At 40.5% G+C, this 20,411-nt stretch overlaps 1 protein-coding gene across 2 annotated transcripts in view; it reads right to left on the bottom strand.

Annotated features, from left to right (window-relative positions):
- Positions 1-20,411, bottom strand: part of PDE11A (phosphodiesterase 11A) — a 375,452-nt gene that overhangs the window by 51,474 nt on the left and 303,567 nt on the right. The window contains exons 14-16 of one of the 2 annotated variants that reach the window (XR_009256998.1): positions 14,676-14,766; positions 10,961-11,061; positions 3,724-3,874 (exon numbers count right to left, since the gene is read on the bottom strand). Coding sequence is in view for 1 of the 2 variants with exons in the window: in XM_058712978.1 (XP_058568961.1) it covers positions 10,961-11,061; positions 14,676-14,766 (192 nt within the window). In the remaining variant the exon portion in view is untranslated. The remainder of the gene's footprint in view (positions 1-3,723; positions 3,875-10,960; positions 11,062-14,675; positions 14,767-20,411) is intronic. The other variant, XM_058712978.1, reaches the window with a different exon arrangement.

Genomic DNA, 20,411 nt, shown 5'->3' with positions numbered 1-20,411 from the left:
TCAGTATATGATACACAACATCTCTGATGCAAAATGGAGACATATTACCTAGGCAGCTAACTCAATGCAGAAAAGAATTTTTTAAAAATGCAAATCTGTGACAGCGCAACTGAACAAAACTGTAAGGGTAAATTTCCCAGCTATGGAAACCGTAATAGCCAGAGTTGCTGGTGTGAAAGCCTTAAATCAACTGAACCCAAAATAGGTTATAGGCTTCACATCACATTATAACAAAATTAGATTCCATTGCATCAGGACAAAAGGGATTATCCACGATCCCTGGGGGATGGTGGGTAGAGGAGAGGTGGGAAGAATCTTTCTGTAGGGCAAGGAAAAATGTGGCATACTAATTTTATTTTTCCTCCACTGCCTAAAGTATGGCTATTTCTTGATTATTTATTCTGGCCTCCCAAGGTTTGACTACGACCTCAGAAGGTAATAGGACTTTCTGCACACCATAGTTTTGTCAAGTTTAGTCACTGGTGGAACCATGTATATCATACATCTGGTAATATGTTTGGTTACACAAATAGTCATATGCTTTAAAGTTGAAAACAAAATACATCTAGAAAATTTTTAAGTTTCTGAAAATTAACTAGTTTGAAAGATCAGGAGATCGGTTAAATCATTTTCCTAAGGCTGCAAAAAGGATTTTGAAGTAATGAAATGCAAAGATGACAATGACAAGTTTATTATTCATGCTTAAAATGTTTTAAGAGGTATGAAAATTGCACACCAGAGATAGAAAATGTATCCATCTCTCCACCATCCGGCCCCAAAATAAAGATTTCCCCGTCCCGTTGAGGCCCCTGAGCATCTCTGTACTCTTGCTTTTGCCTCCCTCCCTCCTGCCACAAGATGGCTATTTTCTAAATTTTGTATGAATCATCTTCACATACATCCTTATAATTTTACTCGGTAAACTATGCAAAGTATTGCTCTGTGTATTTTAAAACTGTATAAATGGTATCATTGTAGTCTATGTATTCTTCAGCAACTTGCTTTTCTTGATCAATGTTTGTGACATTCATCCATGTTGTTATGTAGAGTTTTAGGCCATTCCTTTTTACTGCTATGTGGTTATTCCATGTATTATTAAACCACTATTTATTTATGTATTTCCTGATGATGAAGGTTTAGATTGTTTCCTTTTTTTTTTTTTTTTTTGCTATTACATAGTCCATATACTGCTGCTATGAACATCCTTATACAAGTCTCCTTGTGAATTTGTGTGCATTTTCTCTCTCTATGCCACTATGTGTGTGCACACACACACAAGCATGCATATATACACTTGCTGGGTCATAGAGTGGCTTTGTTTTCTATATGTGAGTTTTCACTATAATTATAGACTGTTAGAGGTATACAGGTACCTTTGAGAAACATGTGCTGTTTCTCTCATGTTATACGTGAGCAAACGATAAGGTGAAGGAAGGTGATTCTGGTGAAGGAAGGTGATTTTTCCAGGGTCCCATGGCAGTTATGGGCAGGTCTAGGTAGATTCTAGGCCCCTAGCCTCCCAGTTCTGGCCTCTGAGATCATCTTTGTAAACTGGGTGACGCATGAGCCCTGCGGACTAGATAGTCTTGCATGCTGAGACAGCCCTCATGAGATGTAATGGCCTTGCAGGCTGCTGTGCCAAGGAAGTGCCAAATACCAAGCACCAAGCCAGGCACCAGACAGAGATCCTTCCATCATCAACAAGGGGATGCTCCACAGAAAAGCTGCAAATGGCCCAGGCCAAGCTGGTGGTTCACACTCCAGGTGGGGTGTATTTCTGACCTTCTCCTTAGCGATGATCATTACAAAGGAACAATGTGAAATCCACTGACTGTGCTTTTGAGAAATGAATTTGCCCACACAGCTGCTCCTTTCAGCATCTATATGTGTGTGAGTATATAGATTATACAGACTCAGCAGCATGAGCATACGTGAAACTGTTAGAAATATGAGCACTTTTAAAAACATAGGACTCCTAAAACGAACATTTGAAAATCTACAAAGTTATATAATACTCCCTGGATCCAGACTCTTCTGTCATGAGGAGCGATATCATTAACTTCTCAAGCAGATCATTGGGAACCTTGGTTTTCAAGGACAATGGCAAATACCTCAGCTAGTGAAAAGCAACTTACTGGAAAATCTCATTTATAATCAGATATGTTTTTATTAGGCTTTTATCCTGCTCTCTTGACATATGCTCCACTTAGAAAAATAGCGGTCTTTAAAAAAGCATCATTTGAACAGAACTGCTAAAATTACCCTCAAAAATAATTCTAAAGATTGGTTACTGGTCACCCATCACTACACTGAAAATCTTTCCGGTTTGTAATTTATCTGCAAGACACCTTTTATTTATAAAGTGAGAAATCACCATTTCTGTGTATATGTTAATCAAATAACTTTGGGGTAAGTTTATATATATATCTGTACATGTATATATGTACACATATTCTTCATCTATCTATTCATCTCACTGTTCTGAATCTACTAAAAGTGCATGAAAGTTAGGAAGGTTTTACTCCCAAAATGGCAAATCGTCATTGTGATCTTCTGTAATTCCAGCCCCAGAATTATCAGGCAGGGGTGGCAAGAGTGTGGGGGCCTGGTGGGTGGGTGGGGGGGGGGGTGCAGGGAGGAAGAGATTTGTTCCTTCAGTGTTCTTTAAAAACTTTTTTAAATGTTTATTTATTTTTGAGACACAGAGCATGAGCGAGGAAAGGACAGAGACAGACAGAGACACAGAATCTGAAACAGGCTCCAGGCTCTGAGCTCTCAGCACAGAGCCCAATGTGGGGCTCGAAATCGTGAACCGGGAGATCATGACCTGAGCTGATGTTGGTCGCTGAACTGACTGAGCCACCCAGGCACCCCTCCTTCAGTGTTCTTAATATTCACTCAACAGGCAAATCATATGTCTACAGTTGATTGCTAAATGTAGACTCTGGAGAGATTTCTGGAATTTGGGTGTTAAAGCACCAGAGAGGAATAGAAAATTAATATTCAGATGTTAACTCTAGTAATTATGACTGATGGACAAAAGTCATATATTCAATTTTGAAGCTGCATTGTCTCCCGGCTTTAGACTAGCACTGATAACACACAGGCCAGCTAAGAACCTGAGTGAAATTGTTTGTCTGATGCTGTGCTTCTGTTGCCATGAATAAAACTGGCAAAATGCAGGAAATAGACTAGAATGACTGAATGTTGAGAAGTGCAGAAGATGAGATAACATAGGTCCTAACAGTCGGTTGAGTCCAAGCAGAATTGCCAGGCCACGAGGTGGTTTGGGTGTTGCTGGATGGCACCCGCCCTAGTTGCTCCTGTATTTCTTTGGCTATAGCACTCCTCACGCTGCGGCATTACTGTTTTTCTCTCTTTCCTATGGGCACAGAGCCCCTGGGGTAAGAATTCTGAGGTGTATCCCCAGAAACCAGAACAGTGCCTGGAGAAGTACATAAAGAAGGCAACAATATGTGCTAGTAGATGAATTTCTCATGTTTTATTTAGTTGCAATATCTGTGGATGGGGACATGGGGATGAACCTATGTAAAAGTGCTTCAAAATGCATCAAGAGATGCCAAAATATTTCTTTCATCAACCTGCTGTGGTGCCTGTTCTAACAGTAGAATAATTTCAGTGGGTCAGTTCACTAGGCTCTGTTCAAGTGTAAGAATAGGTTAAGACTTATAAGTCATTACACCTTACTGTGCGTTCATTTACCTTTTTTCTTTCCAACATGCTGGCTAAGTTGAGTGCAGGCAACTGTGGAAGTTGAAAACACCAAACATAGTGGGCTTTTAATAAACATGTGTTAAATGATGAATGAGTGAATATTCCTGTCCGCATAGTAGCAGAAACATTTGTTCAGTTCCTATTGTATTTAAAAAATGAATTGTTGTAGATATTAATCTAATTTTAAAAGGATGGTCAAACTAGAACTCCTCTAACAATCTAAGATAATTTAGTACATTTTTGCTGTCATTATCAGATGCTTTTGAAAAATGTTACTTATTGCCTCCCTCTGGAAAGACAAAGACAGAGATACCATTAGATTGGGCATTTTCCATAATTGCTGATGAATGCTTGTAGAGCACAAAGGGATGGGGAGATTTTTCAATTTGAAGATCAGTCTGATTAATTTAGAGAGCCAACTGGAAAAGCACTGAGCATCCAAATGGATTTATAAAATCTGAATTGTTGGATAATTCTTGGTTTAAATAGTGGTTGAGGCAATGTGGCACGGAGATATGAGCGCAGACAACTTGATGACTTTGGGCAAATTACTTACCCTCTCTAAGCCCACGCACCCTTATCTATAAGACGCAGATAATAATATCCACTTAGGAGGTTGATACGAGAATTCAGTATCAAAAAGTTCATATTTTGAGACATCGTTATGTCAGGCAGTGTGTCAGGTTTGGGGGCTCTAAGAGTGAGATGTCTGCATTCACGAGGCTCCCATTCTTGCGGCGATACAGGGAGATACTATAAGGCTGCGAAGGTGCTGGGCACGGAGCAGACCCTGCTGGATGACAGATAAGAGTGTTATGTGATCAGAGCCTTTTGGGCACGGCTGCCACACTGCTATTGCCGCCCAACAGCAACGCCCTCCATAACCATATTAAAGCTAAAGAAAGAGTTGCCAACTCCTGATGCCCCAGCTTAGCTCAGGTGCAAACAAGGAGCCTCTCAATGAAGTCTCAGCCCCACCAGACAGGCTCCTGTGCAGCTCTAACCTGAAGCCTCTACTCCACTTCCTGGTGTGCTTGTAACCGGCCTCAGGCATGGGCGTACTCAAGATACTGCTGCCCCTAATGTCTGCGTGTTCCCAGGACTGGCCTCAGTTCCAATGGTTCTATAACCGCAGAGAGAATGCCACAGTACTTACAAACAGTTTGGAGTCCAACTTCTTGGTTCAGATCTCAGATTTCCATTTGGCATTGTGAGGAATTTACTGAATCTCCCCAAACATCAGTTTCCTCCTGTGTATTAGGAGGTCAACAATAGTGCCTATTCTAATAGGACTGCTCTAAGTATTAAATGGGATAATGTGTACATAAAGCTCCTAAGGAAGCACTCAGGAAACATTAGTCATTGTTTTTATTAATAATCATCACTTTTGACTTACATGCAGACAAAAGGAAAGGGCATTTGTGACTTCTCTTTGAAGTTTCAACACTTATAATTTTGGACCTCTTCCTCTGCTCCCCTCCCCTGCCCCAAAGCATCATCTTTTATGGTGAAACTTTTATTAAGTGTTCTGGCTGAGTGATTCTTTTATCAGTTACTTTAAGTCATCAAAGTTATCAAATTTCAATTATTTAAATTTACATTATTTAGATTATTGAAATCTTAATTATTTAAATTACAAAATTATCTTTCAAATAGGTAATCTCCTTTGACCACCACAAGGACCTTAGGGGTTTGATATGGGTGATATGCCTGTCCCCATGTTGCTGACAAGAAACCAAGGCAAAGAGAGATTAAGTGACTCCCTCAAAGTCACATGGCTGGTTACTGATAGGGTACGTCTAGGTCCTGCTTGAGATGCTGAAATTACTATTTAATTATCAAAGCCTTATTTACTGGAGGGACTCAGAAATAGGCATAGAAATCAATTTCTGAAAATCACTCAGCAGAAACTGGAAAATGTTTCAATGAGTTGGAAAATCAGACTGAACAATTAACCCCCAGGCTTGGGTTGTGAAGCCTAGAAATTCACACTAAGGTTTTTTTGTTTGTTTTATTTTTGTTTTTTAAATCTGTGAATTCTGCTTTTATCTGTCACTTATAGTATGGAATCCCAAGAACACCTAAAACCATTAGAAATTAAATTTACAAGTTTTTGTGGTCATTTTTAAAGGGGTTCCACATTTCTAGGAATCTTTTTTTCCTCTTTTTGGCACATGGCAGGAGATCTCGCCTGTAGGAATGGATCATAAACTTCTCTTTGAAAGGTCCAGAAGAGCATCTCCCTGCCTGCACTGGCTCTTTCCAGAGTGCTTTCCCTTTCCTAGGGGAGGAAGGCAGTGAGTCTCTTTTGATTGACCTCAATAGTATCATGACTTTCAATTTGAGTAGCTATGGCAGAAGAACCAGTGATGCCCCAGAGTCTTGGAGAGAAGTTGTGCCAGGCCACCCCACACCCTCTTGTCCCACATTTCTCTAGCCATTGCTGCACCAAGTTCCTGCCCAGGCTCCCTGGTGCATTGCTTACTTTCTGCCGGGGTGCTGCTCACTCCACGTGTGGGATGAGGACTGCTGGAGAATCCCCAGCTCTCAGGCGTGCACATCCTGAAAGTCCCAAGTCCTAGGAGTTAACACCCATGGAATAACCTTTGCTGATAAAGAATGGAGGTGGGTGGATAATTTTGAGGTGCAGCATCTGAGACTTTTCAGACAGTCCCTGCAGGATCAATTCCAGGTGACCACTGTAACTACCAACAAGGAAACGCGTCCTGGCAATAGCTTTCCTACTTCCCGAGTCACTGTCCCAGAGCCCTGCTCCTATTCCTGACGCCACTTCCAAAACTATGCTACCTGCACGCAAGCCCTTGACTCTAGCTCTGCTTTGGGAGAGGGCACAGGGAACCCATGCTGGTTTGCAAATTAAACTGATTGACATACGCCCGGGAAGGTCAATATTCCATAAAATGTATCTCCAACTCGAATGATGACTATTTCTTGATTCTTCCATTAGAGGAGGAATACAGTGATTGTGGAAAAAGCCCTGAAAGAGGAGTGGTTTTCAGTTTAGCCATTAATTAGTTATGTGACCCAAGCTACACTATTTAACCTTTTGGAGCTCAGTACCTGATCTACAAAATAAAGGAGATGAATTGGATTACATCATTTCTAACATCCCTTCTAGTCCCACCATTGTATATCTGTGAAATAAATGCATCTGGGTGACAGTCTATAGTGGCTGCTGTTCTCCTCATTAACCCTAGGGATTGTTTTGGCTAAAAATATGGCAACGCTTTAATGCAACTTTAAACAGGCAAGTGAATCAGCCTCCTGAAGGTCTAGATTAGGGAATGAGCAGCTATTCGGAACCTCAGAAGACAATAATGCTGACAAAAAGAGAACAAGCCGACTTCTTTGGGAGTCAGCAAACAGCAGGGGCTGCAGCGTTAAGATAAGAACAGAGTAATGAGAAAAGGAGTTGCAACCAACTTACTTGGCCGCATCCCAGCGGTCACTCAGTGATTCGACACGTCCCTAACAGGCCTTGATAAATGGACTCCAACTGTGAGATTTTTTTCCCCCTTAGAAGTTACTTGGAAACTTGGCTTGGGAAAATGTTTCTACTTTGAGAAAAATAACACAAAATCCTGAAGTGCCAGAGACAGGAAATAAAAACATTAAAGGGGTATAGGCCTCCATAAATCCCAAATCAAGGAGCATCATTTCAGAAAGAGATCAGCATAGTTAAGTCAATCATGAGGGTCACAAAACATGCAAAATAAATGGGCTATAAAGCAATGAGATTGGATACCACCATTTATAAGACATACAAGGCATTTATGAGATGTAAGACGTTTATAAGACAGATAACATAGGTATTGTTATCTCTATTTTACGTATGAAGAAAAGAGGCTTGGAGAGGTGAATAATTTGTCTGATAACACAAAGCCAGGTAGTGGCAGAGCTGGGATTTTTGTTTTGAAACTATATATTAAAATTAATTAAAATTTATATTTATCAAGGTATTCCATGCACATAGTTAACAAATCAAACAATCCTAAAAAGCACATAATGAAACAAAACAATATTTTCCATATTGCTGCCTGTTTGTCCCTTGACTGTATTCCCCAATGCCTTAATTTTATTTATTTTGGCTATCTTATTTTTAATATCAAGAGCTTTTTCTTCTGTGGTTGTTCCTATTATTTTTTAAAGCATCCTGTTCTTGTTTCATGGATGCAATACATTAGCTGTCTAAAGATATTAATAATCGCTTTGGGGTTTTGTTTTCTTTCTCTCCCTGCTTTCTCTGAATTTCATTTTTTCCCATTTGCTTTGGCTTCTGTATTTCATATGGGAGTCTTTCACAAAGTGTTCTGTGAGCCTTGGTATCTCTTTGTATGTAATGGTCAGGCATTAAAAGGCTGAGCAGCAGTGTAATGTGTCCTCCACACACATTACATGGGACATAGCTATACTAAAAATTGTTCCTTGTTTATATGAAATTCAAATTTAACTAGGATTCTTGTATTTCTATTTGCTAAATCTGACAACCCTGGATTTATGGCTTATGAACTCCTACCTTCTGGGTGACTGGGCTATGGGTTTTCAATCCAGAGACTTGTTCCATTTCTTTTTATCCCCTGTTCTGGCTCTGTATCTCATTTCTACCTTGTATTTCCCTCATTCCAGAGTTTGGTCTTTTATTTCTCTAGGGAATAAACCTCTGACTATCTCCAGGGGTAGAGGAAAAAAAGCTAACTGACTATGTTGGGGAAGGACTTTGTGGGCTCTGAGTGTTACATAAACTGACTTTCTATCAATCTTCTTGTCTTAAGCTTTGAGAGTCATATCCCCTTTTCATGGCATTTTTTTTCTTTTGTCCCTGGGCTCCTAACTAAGGTCTTACAGGGCAAACTATCTTGCTTCTCAGAGATGCTTTCCTCTGTGGGCCCTACTTTTCACTTCTGCTCTGCTAAATCAGTTACCATTTGTTGGTCAGTCTTCTGTTTTCCACTTATGTATTGACATCTCTTTTCAGTTGTTGCGTGCCCTCTCTCTTGCAGATTTATGCTTTTATTTTTCTTTAAATTTATTTGGTGTCATTTCAGTGGAGTTTCAGGAGGGAAAGGACACAGACACTTGGGCTCAGTCTACCAGGTTTAAGCAGAATGCCAGAATGTGATTTAAACCCAGACCAGTATACTTCCAAAGCCTTTACTCTTTCCACAATACCATGCACGAACTCATTCAGCAGAACCCAACAATAAATACCTAGGGCACAGATTGTTAGTTGTCTACTCCAATATCCCTCCTTCCTTTATTAATAATAGAGCCCCTACTTTTCAGCAGGGCACACAGCTACCCAAAGTAAAGACTTCCTTTGCCAACCTTCCTTCAACCTAGGTTTGGCCAAATGACTAAATTCTGACCATTGAAATGTAAGTGCAAGAATTATGTGGAGTTTCCAAAAAACTCTCCTAAAAGATAGCTTGCATCACCTTTTGGCCCCTTTCTTCCTTGTCCCTTCTTTCTTTCTGCTTGTTGAAATGTGGACATTCTGGTTGGAGCTTAAGCAGCTATCTTGGACTAAGGTCAAAACCATGTGCTGAAGGTGGCAGCTCGGAAAGATAAAAAGAGCACTGAGTCCCTGATGACTTCATATAGCTACTCTACCAGCTCCAGATTGTGGATCTCCAGATTTCTTCTACGTGACAGAGATGTAGTCCACTATTGTTTTGGGTTTTGTGTCCCTTACAATTGATTCTAATTCTAACTGACACAATAACAAAGGGCAGTTAAGATTTCAAAGGGAGTGAAACAAGCTTCCTAGAAAAGGTGATGGAGGAAATGGACCTTAAAGGAAAATTCAGCTGATGAGGAAGGGCAGGGACAGGATTTCATGCAGAAACAGTATGATTCGGGCATCAGGGCACTGTGTGAGATGTTTTCAAAGTGTAATATGTAGACCAGTCTGGTTGGAGAAGACAAATCATGTAGGAGAGAAGTGGAAGATAAGAAGGAAAAAAGGTTAGGGGCAGATTATGGAGGGCCTTGAAACTTGAACTAAGTTTCCAGGTTGCTTTGAAAGCAATGAAATCACTGAAGGTTTTTGAGATGGAAGTTGGAGATATGTGATTAGAATGTGATGGTTAGACTGAAGAATTCCAGGGCCTTCTACATACCTATACAGGTTATATGGAGTTGAGGCTAAGGGAATAAATCTGATTTGAGAAAGAATATGGGTTCAAGAACTCATATGTAGGAACAAGGAGAAAAGAAACCTACAAAGAATCCAGAAAAAGAGGGAGAAAAGCAGCTGGATGTTGGGGAAGAGAAGAGGGTAGAAATTGACAATAAGAAGACTGTAAATCTTCAGAGGTCTCAAAGAAGCTAGACAATATCAGAAATGGGTAAAGGAGGACACTGAATTTGAGGACAAGGAAGTTTCTGGTGACCTGTGAAAGAACAATTTTTGTAGAATATGAAGGTGCACATTGGTCTTCAAAGCGTAAGCAGGTGTTAGGAAAATGTGTTCCATTTATTTTTTATTTTTTATTTTTTTGTGTTCCATTTATTTTGAAAGGTAGGCAGTAAAAGAAAGGTAAGTTGAAAAGCAATTAAAGATCTCCATCAGATCAAGTGGAAGAATTTTTTAAGGAAGGGAAACTGGTCTTTAAGAGGAAACTATGCATATTGGTGAAGGAAAAGACTTTCAGGCTGCCAAAAGAGGTGGTTTTGCTCTGGTGGAGCAGGTATCAGGGGAAATAAGAGGGATGGAATTTCTAGCTCAGATGGAGGCTTGAACTTTGGGAAAAAGGAGGACAGCTCTTCTGAGAAAGAGAGATAGAGTAGAGGCAAGAAATGAAGACTTGGATTTCAAGTCAACCTTTCAGCAACAAATCTTTCATTAGCATCATCAACACCATTTTGGATTTCACCAGAAATAAAATAACCAAAAATAGCAATCTTAGCAAGTGTCTAAAATAAAAATGGCCATCACCTAGTTTCAGAGTCAAAAGTTTCAGACAAAGTTCATTAAACAGAAGAAAGCTATAAATCACGTGATGGTAGCCCTGATTTTCTTGTCTTACAGATACCACCTTAATGAAGTTCATTTAGATAAGGGAAAACAACAAAAAGTTTAGCTCATTTACACATTGATACCAGTGGTAGAATAACAGGCGACCCCCAATATGGACTTGAAAATTAATTACAAGATGAAATTTTAGATATCCATTTGTCAAATAGATCAAATGCCAATACCTACTCAAAGTACAGCGTGAGGTCTGTTGCTAATATTGACTGCTTCAAAAGCTGCATAAGGTCACTATATTCCTTGGAGGACAAATTAGCAAAGATGTTGTGACCCTGTAATGAGAAAGTAAAAAGTCACAAAAGACAACATTAAATCTGAGGTTGTCAATTACATGTCTCCTATATTTAAAAAAAAAAAAAAGTATGGGAACATGATAAAAACATTTTTTAAAAAAATTAATGAAATTTTGTGCAAATACAAACAGACCCTCTGGAAAACAGCAAAGCCAGAAAGTGCAACCATTTTTGAGGACAACCACCAAGAGGCACTTTATTATTCTTTATTAGTCCTAAATAGAAGACTCTAAAAATGTTTAAACTTGTGTTACTATGGATATGTTTGTGCCAATAACTCCATTTGGCTGCCATTTCCTGTGGAATTGTTGAGCGTAGAAATTGACAAAATATTTGAGAATCTTTCTGACCCTAAAATGAATACTAGTTTCACTAATAAAGACTTAAGTTGGCATTTTGGAAGCACTTGCTATGACAACAAATTACTTCAAGGAGGAGAAAGAAACCTTAGACCAGTGGTTTTTAACTGAGAGTGATTTTGGCAATATTTAGAGACTTTTTTATCATCACTCTGGTTGGGCATGCTATCAGGATCTGGGGGGTAGAGGCCTGGGATGCCGCTGAATCTCTGACAATGCATAGGATAGCCCCCACAATGACACGGCCCAGCGTGTCAACACTGCCGAGTTTGAGAAACCCCGAGTTAAATTGTGAAGATACATCCTAATGAAGTGTGTGGTAGATTAAATTCAGTACGTAATTACTGAGTCGCTAGAATGTATAAGATAGTGTTATTGGCATAGTTCTTGGGACTGCTAAGATGACTTTTACCTAGGAAAATTTGTACCTGTATCTCCATACCTTTGGAAAGCACACTTCTTTTCCTCAAAATTTGTTTTAGCTACATTAGACAGTTCTGCGATATTTTTAGTAAAGTGAAACAATCCTGTAAAGTGACCAACAATTCACTTAACTTGCTTTGAAAGTCAGGGGCTTTTCATTTATCAAGTCTTCTTAGCATGAGTTATGAACTCAAAAACATGTGGCCTGGGAACCGGAGGGGTTTTAAAGTGGGTGCTGAGAGCCAGAAGATGGTATGGAAGGAAGGGGCAGATGACTGCCTGAGAATAAACTATTCTCCGCTAAGAGGTAAATTAATTCTTTCAGGGAACCAGAATATCAATTAGCAAATTACTTCTTACCAGCTACCAGATGATAATCTCCTTCCCTGAGTTAATTTATCTCATTGGGTGAACCCTCCACTCCTTTAAGACTAGAGTATATTGGTTCCACCTGGGACCAGGTCCAATATTAATAATAATTTTCAAATGAACTCTTCCAGACCCTTAATTCAGCCATTAAGAAGAAGACAAGTAAGTAAAGGTAGACCAAGCCATAATTCTGCCCAGGTTTCTTCGCCTGAGCCTTCCCCCATGGATCAATCATAGGTTGGTGCTCTGGGGCCTGGAAGAAAGTGGTTGGAAGCTGTGGAAAAGTCATCACCTGGATCCAGACAATGGCTAGCATCTCCCAGTGAAAGAAAATAGCTTTATGAGTAAGTTACAGTCAAAAGTATGTGGAGTTCATGAGAAAGCTGGTCTGAATTTGAGGATCTTGATCTTTTTGTGAGAGAGTGCGTTTTAACAATTTTAAAGAACATATAGTAACTGACACAATTTACAGCTAACAGAGTGATAAAGCTAGCCAGATAGGCTTTGATAAACCAAAACAGTTAATTTGCAGTCAGTGTATTGTTTACATGCAAATTGGCCTTCTACAGTGCCTCAAGGGTTTGGTCCCTGAAACAGATTTGTGCCCCTGAAATACTGCTTCTACTGTCATTTACATTTATGGAGGAGTGGCACGGATGAAAAGAAAACCAAGTGTGGAGGGAGAAAGGTCTGGAGTAGCTTGCCTCAGGCCTCTGCCTCATTTGAAAAGCAGGGTGTTGGGGCGCCTGGGTGGCGCAGTCGGTTAAGCGTCCGACTTCAGCCAGGTCACGATCTCGCGGTCCGTGAGGTCGAGCCCCGCGTCAGGTTCTGGGCTGATGGCTCGGAGCCTGGAGCCTGTTTCCGATTCTGTGTCTCCCTCTCTCTCTGCCCCTCCCCCGTTCATGCTCTGTCTCTCTCTGTCCCAAAAATAAATAAAAAACGTTGAAAAAAAAAATTTTGAAAAGCAGGGTGCATTTTTGCCTTTCTGATGCGCAGGGCAGGGGTGTGTGTGGGATAATAGCCAGACCAGAACCCACACAACAGTTGCTCAGGATGAATTTCCATTGTCATTATTCTGTGTTCTTTACAGAGAACCCCGGAGTGAAGGCCAGCCAATGTGTTTTATTTGTATGAAGACAAATTCTGAGTTAGTGTGGTTTGTTTTTCCCAAGGAGACAAACAAATTACCTTCCAAGAAAACCCTAACATCCTGTTCATAATCCCTGTTATTAGAAAGGTGGGAGTTTCTGGGGTCTGAGGTGTAAACTCATCATATTGCCAGTACAGAAAAGACAGTCTGCACCCAAGCTCCAAGCTCCTCCTAACCCTCCCTCCCTCTTCCATAGCGCTCAGCTCAAACATGGCTTCCATAGGAAAATTCCAGAGCTGCAGAGGCTGGGATGCTGGTTTCTGTCAGAGTTACTGAGAGGCTAACCCTTGATGTTTCATTCCCAACTGAAAATACATCTCCCTCAGCGGGTTTGCCCTTCCCCAGTTGCATTCGGGTTCCGGAGTGCTGACTCTCCTTTATGGGGTCGAAGAAGGCTTTTGTGATATTGCAAAAGACATGCTTTCTCAAGATAGGCTGGAGGGAAAAAAACCCTCCATATTTAATGATGCTATTCCAGCGAAGCAGGGCCTTAATGATGATAATAATAATAATTAATGGCACAGCTAGAGAACTGACAAATAATGGGGAACAGATGATCCCTTCTTGGCCTCAAAAAAAAAAAAAAAAAAGTCTGTACGCCTGCAGAAAATTAAACAGATCCTTTCCTGGCAATTTAAAACTCAGATGCCTCAGCCGGAGTCAGTTAGTGGTTTTTCTTTTTCTCTGTGGAGAGCTAAAAGTACACAAGTCCAACTATGTCTAACTCCTGCATTGCGATATGAAGCAAAATAAGGCATATGGCTTTAGCCTTGGGTCTCAAGTTTAGCTGCAATTCTCACTTTCAGACTGCTCTGACCAGCAATTTTGGGCTCTTTTTATCTTTCATAGCTTTCTCAATTGTGCTAATAAAGTGTAATTTTCTCACCCTGTTTCTATTTCTACCATCTCGTAAAATGGCTTCGACTTTTGCAAAATGGGAATGTGGGCCACTCACTACTTGGGTCAAGTCACTTTGCCAGTGGCTTCTGTGCTCCTTAAAGAAAATAAGCCCATGCTCTGGTGACAAGCTATAAGCCGTCTTTTCTGCTAAGTGAATCTGAAAAGTCTCCTTACCAATCATGAAACCCAAATGAATCAGCTCAGGAAGAACTGAATAAGGTTCTTGGTCAGGCATCTGAAAGGATTTTAAAAAGCCACCAAGAAAAGCAATAGTTTGGCCTAAAAAAACTTGTCTCTTTTCTCTGTATCTATGTGTAGCGCTACAAAGAAAGAAGTAGCAAACATTGTTGTATTGGTTTTCTGACAAGGGGAGCAGAGTATTAGGCCTGTACCTCACTTTGAAGGATCATCACAGCATGGTTAAAATGGTGATGCTCCAGGGTAGCAGAAGTTCCATACAGTTGGGCCAGGGCAGAGCCGCTCCTGAAAGAGGAGAGAAGCATGAGTGACCAGGGCCCTCCACCTGCCAACGATTCTCCCATGCCATTTCTTTGGATCAGACTGCTTTTCCTGCTTTGGCAAAGGAACACGAGCATATATATTCTTAGGAAACCGGGTACTTCACTCATCCACGAAGTAAACTTTTCGAAAACCTTCTATGTGTTAGGCTAGATCCTGTGGATGATAAAATAGATAAGACACAGGCCATGTGGCTAAGAAATTCAGATGAGATGTGGTCATAAGATAAATAATGCACATAACACAAATACCATAGAAAGCGTTCCATGTCCAATCGAAGTGCTTCAGATGTTCCAAGGACAAAAGACAGAATTTGTAGCTTAGGGGATCAGGGTGCACTTCATGAACTAAACTGTATGTAGCTTCCGAGTGTTCACAACAACTAACTGTCCTATACCCAATGTATTTGCCTTTCCAGGGGAAAAGCCCTTGGGAATATTATGCAGAGTCCATTGAACCACTTTACAGGTAAGGCTGACAAGCTTCTCCTATGATTTCCCAGCTCACAGTCCCACTGTATCTCAGAGTAGAACTCTGGAAAGTTCCCTGGATTTGGAATCAGACCCTAGCTCTTGGAAAAAGCTTTGGACAGTTACTTGGGTGCTTTAAGGCTCAGTTTCTTGGTCTCTAAAATTGTGAAAATGCTACCTACCTCCTGTTATTTATGAAAATGTAATAAAATACTTGGAAGTGCTTATCATAATACATGACATGTAGTAGACTGCAGTCTATTAAATCAATTAAAACCCATATCAATTTCCATTTTAAATACTTGAAAAAGTTACTTTGAATTATCTGTAAATCCTGCTTATGCAGAACCAGTTAATTCTCAATAATATCAGTTCAGCAAAGTGTTCATTGGACATGTTCAAGTGTGTTCATTTCCAGCTCTTGTGGAAGGATTAGGATTTAGAGCATCTTAAGAGTCAAGAGAGATCCAGAGAATCCTATGGTTTAAAGGGCAATCACGGCAATCAGAGTCCCTGTGTTCTTTCCTGCTCATTCCAGGGAGTTTGGACATCAAAAGGGCAATTTGGCCTTTTCTTGGAAATGCCGGAGACTGACAGCTCACAGTCTGCACTGCTAATGAGAGGAGCCAAGAACTGCATATACGTGCAACGTGAAGGATTTTGGTCCTAAGCTGCCCTCCATCTCCACTGTGAAGCAGCCCAAGATCACAGCCAGATCAGGGGCCCAGGGGCCCATAATCTTGGAGAGACTCAGAGCTGACCACATGCTGGAGAAACACAGGGTTGGGTTCCATAGGTATCATCACGAATAGAGTTGCTAAGGGGGAGGGTGGTAACTACATTTTAATCAGGTATGTGTTGTTTCTTTAAATCTTACCTTCATCTATGCCATTTAATAAGTGCAAAATTGTTAGGCTAATCTTAGTAACCAGTGATTAATTAATATTTAATTTTAGTTAACTATTTTCTATCAGAGTTCCTTTTTATGAAAATACATTTTTCAAAATGCACCCTGGGTGCCTTTGTTTTGGATTTTGAAATTCCAGGATGTTTTATGTGCATATCATAGCTGATTGCCTGGCATGGAATAGGTGCTTAAAAAAATATTAGCTACTTGGTGGGGCGCCTGGGTGGCTCAGTCAGTTAGGCATCTGACTTGGGCTCTGGTCATGAACTCATGGTTAGTGAGTTTGAATGCTGCATCAGGTTCACTGCTGTCAGCGCAAGAGCCACTTTGGGATCCTCTGTCCCCCCTCCTTTTTTCTGCCCCTCCTCCATTCTCTCTCAAAAATAAATAATAAATTAAAAAAATATTAGCTGCTTGGCTAATAAGCTTACAGTAGTATGGCTAGAGATTATAGTTCAAACTTGAAGGTTGGCAGTAATAAGTATGTTACCATATATATATATATATACATATATATATATATATATACACACACACACACACATATATATATGGCATATATATATGTGTGTATATATATATATATATATATATATATACAATTTGTATATATATATACAAATATATATATTGTCAATACATCTATATCTCCAAATTGTGGATATCCATATTATATATCTGAATTTCATGAGCACAGGAATATTTATACATGTGATTGTTTATGAAGCTCATTGTTGATTAGGTCATCCCGACATACTGAAGACTTTCATTTTTGGACAGGTGACACACCGAGAAGAGACTTATTAAAAAGAAAAGTCAAAGTGAAAATTCTTTCTGTACAGGCACTTTGCTCAGGCACCAAGAAATAAATGTGCAAAAACGTGCATAAGTTCTCCAGATATGGCTTATGGGAAAGTTTTAAAAGGAAAACTATGAAAGGTAATTAGGAAATTGAGAATTGCTGGGAGGTGGTGAGGAATGGGATTAGGCTGTCATGGCAGATTAATGTGCCCCAGGATTTCACTTCTGGGACCTGGCCGAAAGCGACAAGATGGGTTTTCATTCCCAATAAATGAGTATAAGAGATTATGCTAGAAATGAATAGAAGAAGTCTCCTAGGAGAATATACTACAAAGCTGCTTGGTACTGATATTTAATCATCGGGGGCAGCTGTAATGGAGATGGGGGGGGATGAGTGGGAAATGCTGTCCCTGGAGAAAACGGGAGAGAGGTGTTCACAGAGCAATTGCTAAGCGTGGTGGTATGGTGGCCCTCTCTACCTATTGATCATTCATTGCACGTGCTCCAATACTTAAAAATTAAGAATAAAATATGAAAATGCAAAGGTTCACTCATCAGAAAGGCTAAGAGAATAAATCATATGTGCTATAACTAAAGTCACAACTTTTTATTATAGAGGCATTTTGCATTTTATATAGTAATTTGTCCCTTGCTAAATGTCTCTTGTTTCTTTATAGCCTTATATATGAATAAAAGGTACTGTATGCTTTGCCACGTAATAACTGGTGCATTTAAATCTATTTCCAAATCACTTGAAAGGTTGGAATTATACTGTGACTACTTTTAGGGAAGGGACTGTTTGTTATGCTTTTTTATTTCTCCCACAATGCCTAGCACAGAGCCTTGCACAAAAAAAGCACTCAATGATTGTGGAATAACAAAGGAAATAAGGACTAGATTTCTTCCTATGGCTTTTCTAAACAATGGCACACTTACTGAATAAGTGTTATTCTAATCAATAAAAAGGTAATCCCTTCACCATGATTTAAAAGGTCTCTTTCAGTATTCGTTGTTGAAGGACATTTTAACAAGAGGGTGGGTGGTGGTGATGTTTGGTATCCTAAGTTCAAAAGGAACTCTCTTAGGTAGAAGCAGGGCTGATAGACATCCCGTGAGCTGGTTAAGTTGTGTACGGGATTAATCATCTCGCGGAAACATGTCAGACTGTCTTGGAACAGTAGATTTTGATCATATGGTATAAGGATGCAAAAAAGAAAAACCAAAAACCCAAAACCCCCGAACTTTGAATTCTAATATCAGCAATCAGCAACTTAACCCTTATCTCATATGTTGAAAGTTGTTTAATCTTACACCAGTCACTTGAGACTTGGGGACTGTGGTGTTTACATGGGGTGTCTATCTGATCAGATGGGGCCCCCAGATGTGGGGGGATGATATGGTGGAAGCCAACGGCGCTGGTGGTGAAAGAATTCACCTGAGGCTGAAGAAAGGATAGAAGTTTATTGGATACACTGCAAGGGAGCAGTGGGCAGGACAGCAGAGGGAGAGGCTGTCTGCAAGGAGGCAGTGGGTGGGGGCTGTTTTTAAAGGGGGAAGATGAGGAAGTATGGTAAAGTATGGAATTCTCCCTTTTTTGGCAACTGTGCCTGGTTGTAAGTAGCCCATTGGTCAGTTAGGATATTTGCAGGTGGGTCGATCACCTGATAGGATGGTTTGCATTCAGCCGGGTGGTCACTATGGGCACTTCCTACATTCCATTGCTCAAGCTTGTTTGCCTAAAAGTGGCCTCTACAGGGACCCCTCAGTTTCCATTTTTGTAAAGTTAAGATGTTGAAAAATATGACAACCAAGGTCTAGTTCATTTCTAGGATTTTTTATGGCTCTGTCTTGATTTGCTGGATGTCAAAATATATTGTAGTTTTCCAGAGCTCACATATATGGCAAGTCAGCTAATAACCTGGAAGCTTAAAGGCCCCAAATAAATAATACAAAGTCATGAAAGGGAATATGATGCGGTGGTTAAGCAATGGCTTTTGGAATCAGATAGCCTGGGTCCAAACACTGTTGTGCCACATTCTGGATGCATGAATCTGGGCAAGTTACTTCCCTGAGGCTCAGGCCCTCCTGGTTAAATGGAGACAAAGATATCTACCCTACAAGTATGTTGGTGAGCACTGGAGGTAGGATACAACAAGTACATTGTAGTACTTCTCATTGTCTCAGGCACTGTCAGTTGCAAAAAAACAGAAATCAATTAGAAGCAGCTTCATTAAAGAGGTTGATTAAATGATAAAAGGAACTTTGAGGGAACCCAGTTATCACAAGTGTGGCTGGGTCTCCTGGCAATGGAGTAGAGATGTGGAAAGCCAGGGATCAAGTCTGCTTTTTCTGTCTCCAAGGTTGTATAATCTTTTTTTCTGTTTCTCTATGAATATTTACTTTCTTCTTCTCTTCTCTCTGCAGACTCACTTTCTTGTTTCTCTTATCTATTTCTGTCATCACGGCTTTCCCAAAATGGCAGCCTACAGCTCCCAAGTCTCTGTGATCCACAGCTTGGATCTCAACAGATAACTGAGTCAGTATCATGGTAATCCAACTCTGAATTCCTGGTATATGAAATATGATTAGCTGGGTTTTAATCAGGTGTGTATTCTTGGTCCAAAGACCTGAGAGGTCAATTAGCAAAAAGGGCCGCCTTTCTCAGTGTGATACACAGGCTCTCTCTGGAAGGGGATGTTGGTATCTGAGAACAAGTATTGTGCACTTGACTCTTAAAAGAACCCACAAGGTGCTCAGTCTGGCTTTATGAACATATTTCTAACACATTTATCTCCTCTTTATGCATAAGTGGCAGAATGGTAGGGGGCTGGAGACAGGGGGCTAAAGGAAGATACACTGACTATGATGGTACCTCAGAGATAAAACCCAGGGGGTGATGCTTTCGGAGGAGTTTGGGGCAAGAAGGAGAAGAAGGGCATTCCAGGATAGAGAAGCAGCACACCCGGGAGCAGAGAGAGGTGAACTAACATGACCCCATTGAGGACACCAATAGCCCCTGTGTCTGGGACACTGATGCATTGATGGGGGGTGGGGGTGGGAGGAGTGGGTGCTGGGCCAGGAAAATGGGCAGGAGCCCAACTGAAAAGGGCTGTCAGAGGGGCTAAACCAAGTAATTTAAACATTATCCTGAAAGTCACAGGAGGCCAGTGAATGTTTTTTAAGCAGGAGAGTGACTTAGTCAGCTTTGTGAATTACAAAGATTATTCTTTTTTAAAAAAAATTTTTTTTAACGTTTTATTTATTTTTGAGACAGAGAGAGACAGAGCATGAATGGGGGAGGGGCAGAGAGAGAGGGAGACACAGAATCGGAAGCAGGCTCCAGGCTCTGAGCCATCAGCCCAGAGCCTGATGCGGGGCTCGAACTCACGGACTGCGAGATTGTGACCTGAGCTGAAGTCGGACGCTTAACC

Source organism: Neofelis nebulosa, chromosome 2, assembly GCF_028018385.1.
Source record: "Neofelis nebulosa isolate mNeoNeb1 chromosome 2, mNeoNeb1.pri, whole genome shotgun sequence".
Taxonomy (NCBI): domain Eukaryota; kingdom Metazoa; phylum Chordata; class Mammalia; order Carnivora; family Felidae; genus Neofelis; species Neofelis nebulosa.
This window is presented reverse-complemented; position numbering and strand designations above follow the sequence as displayed.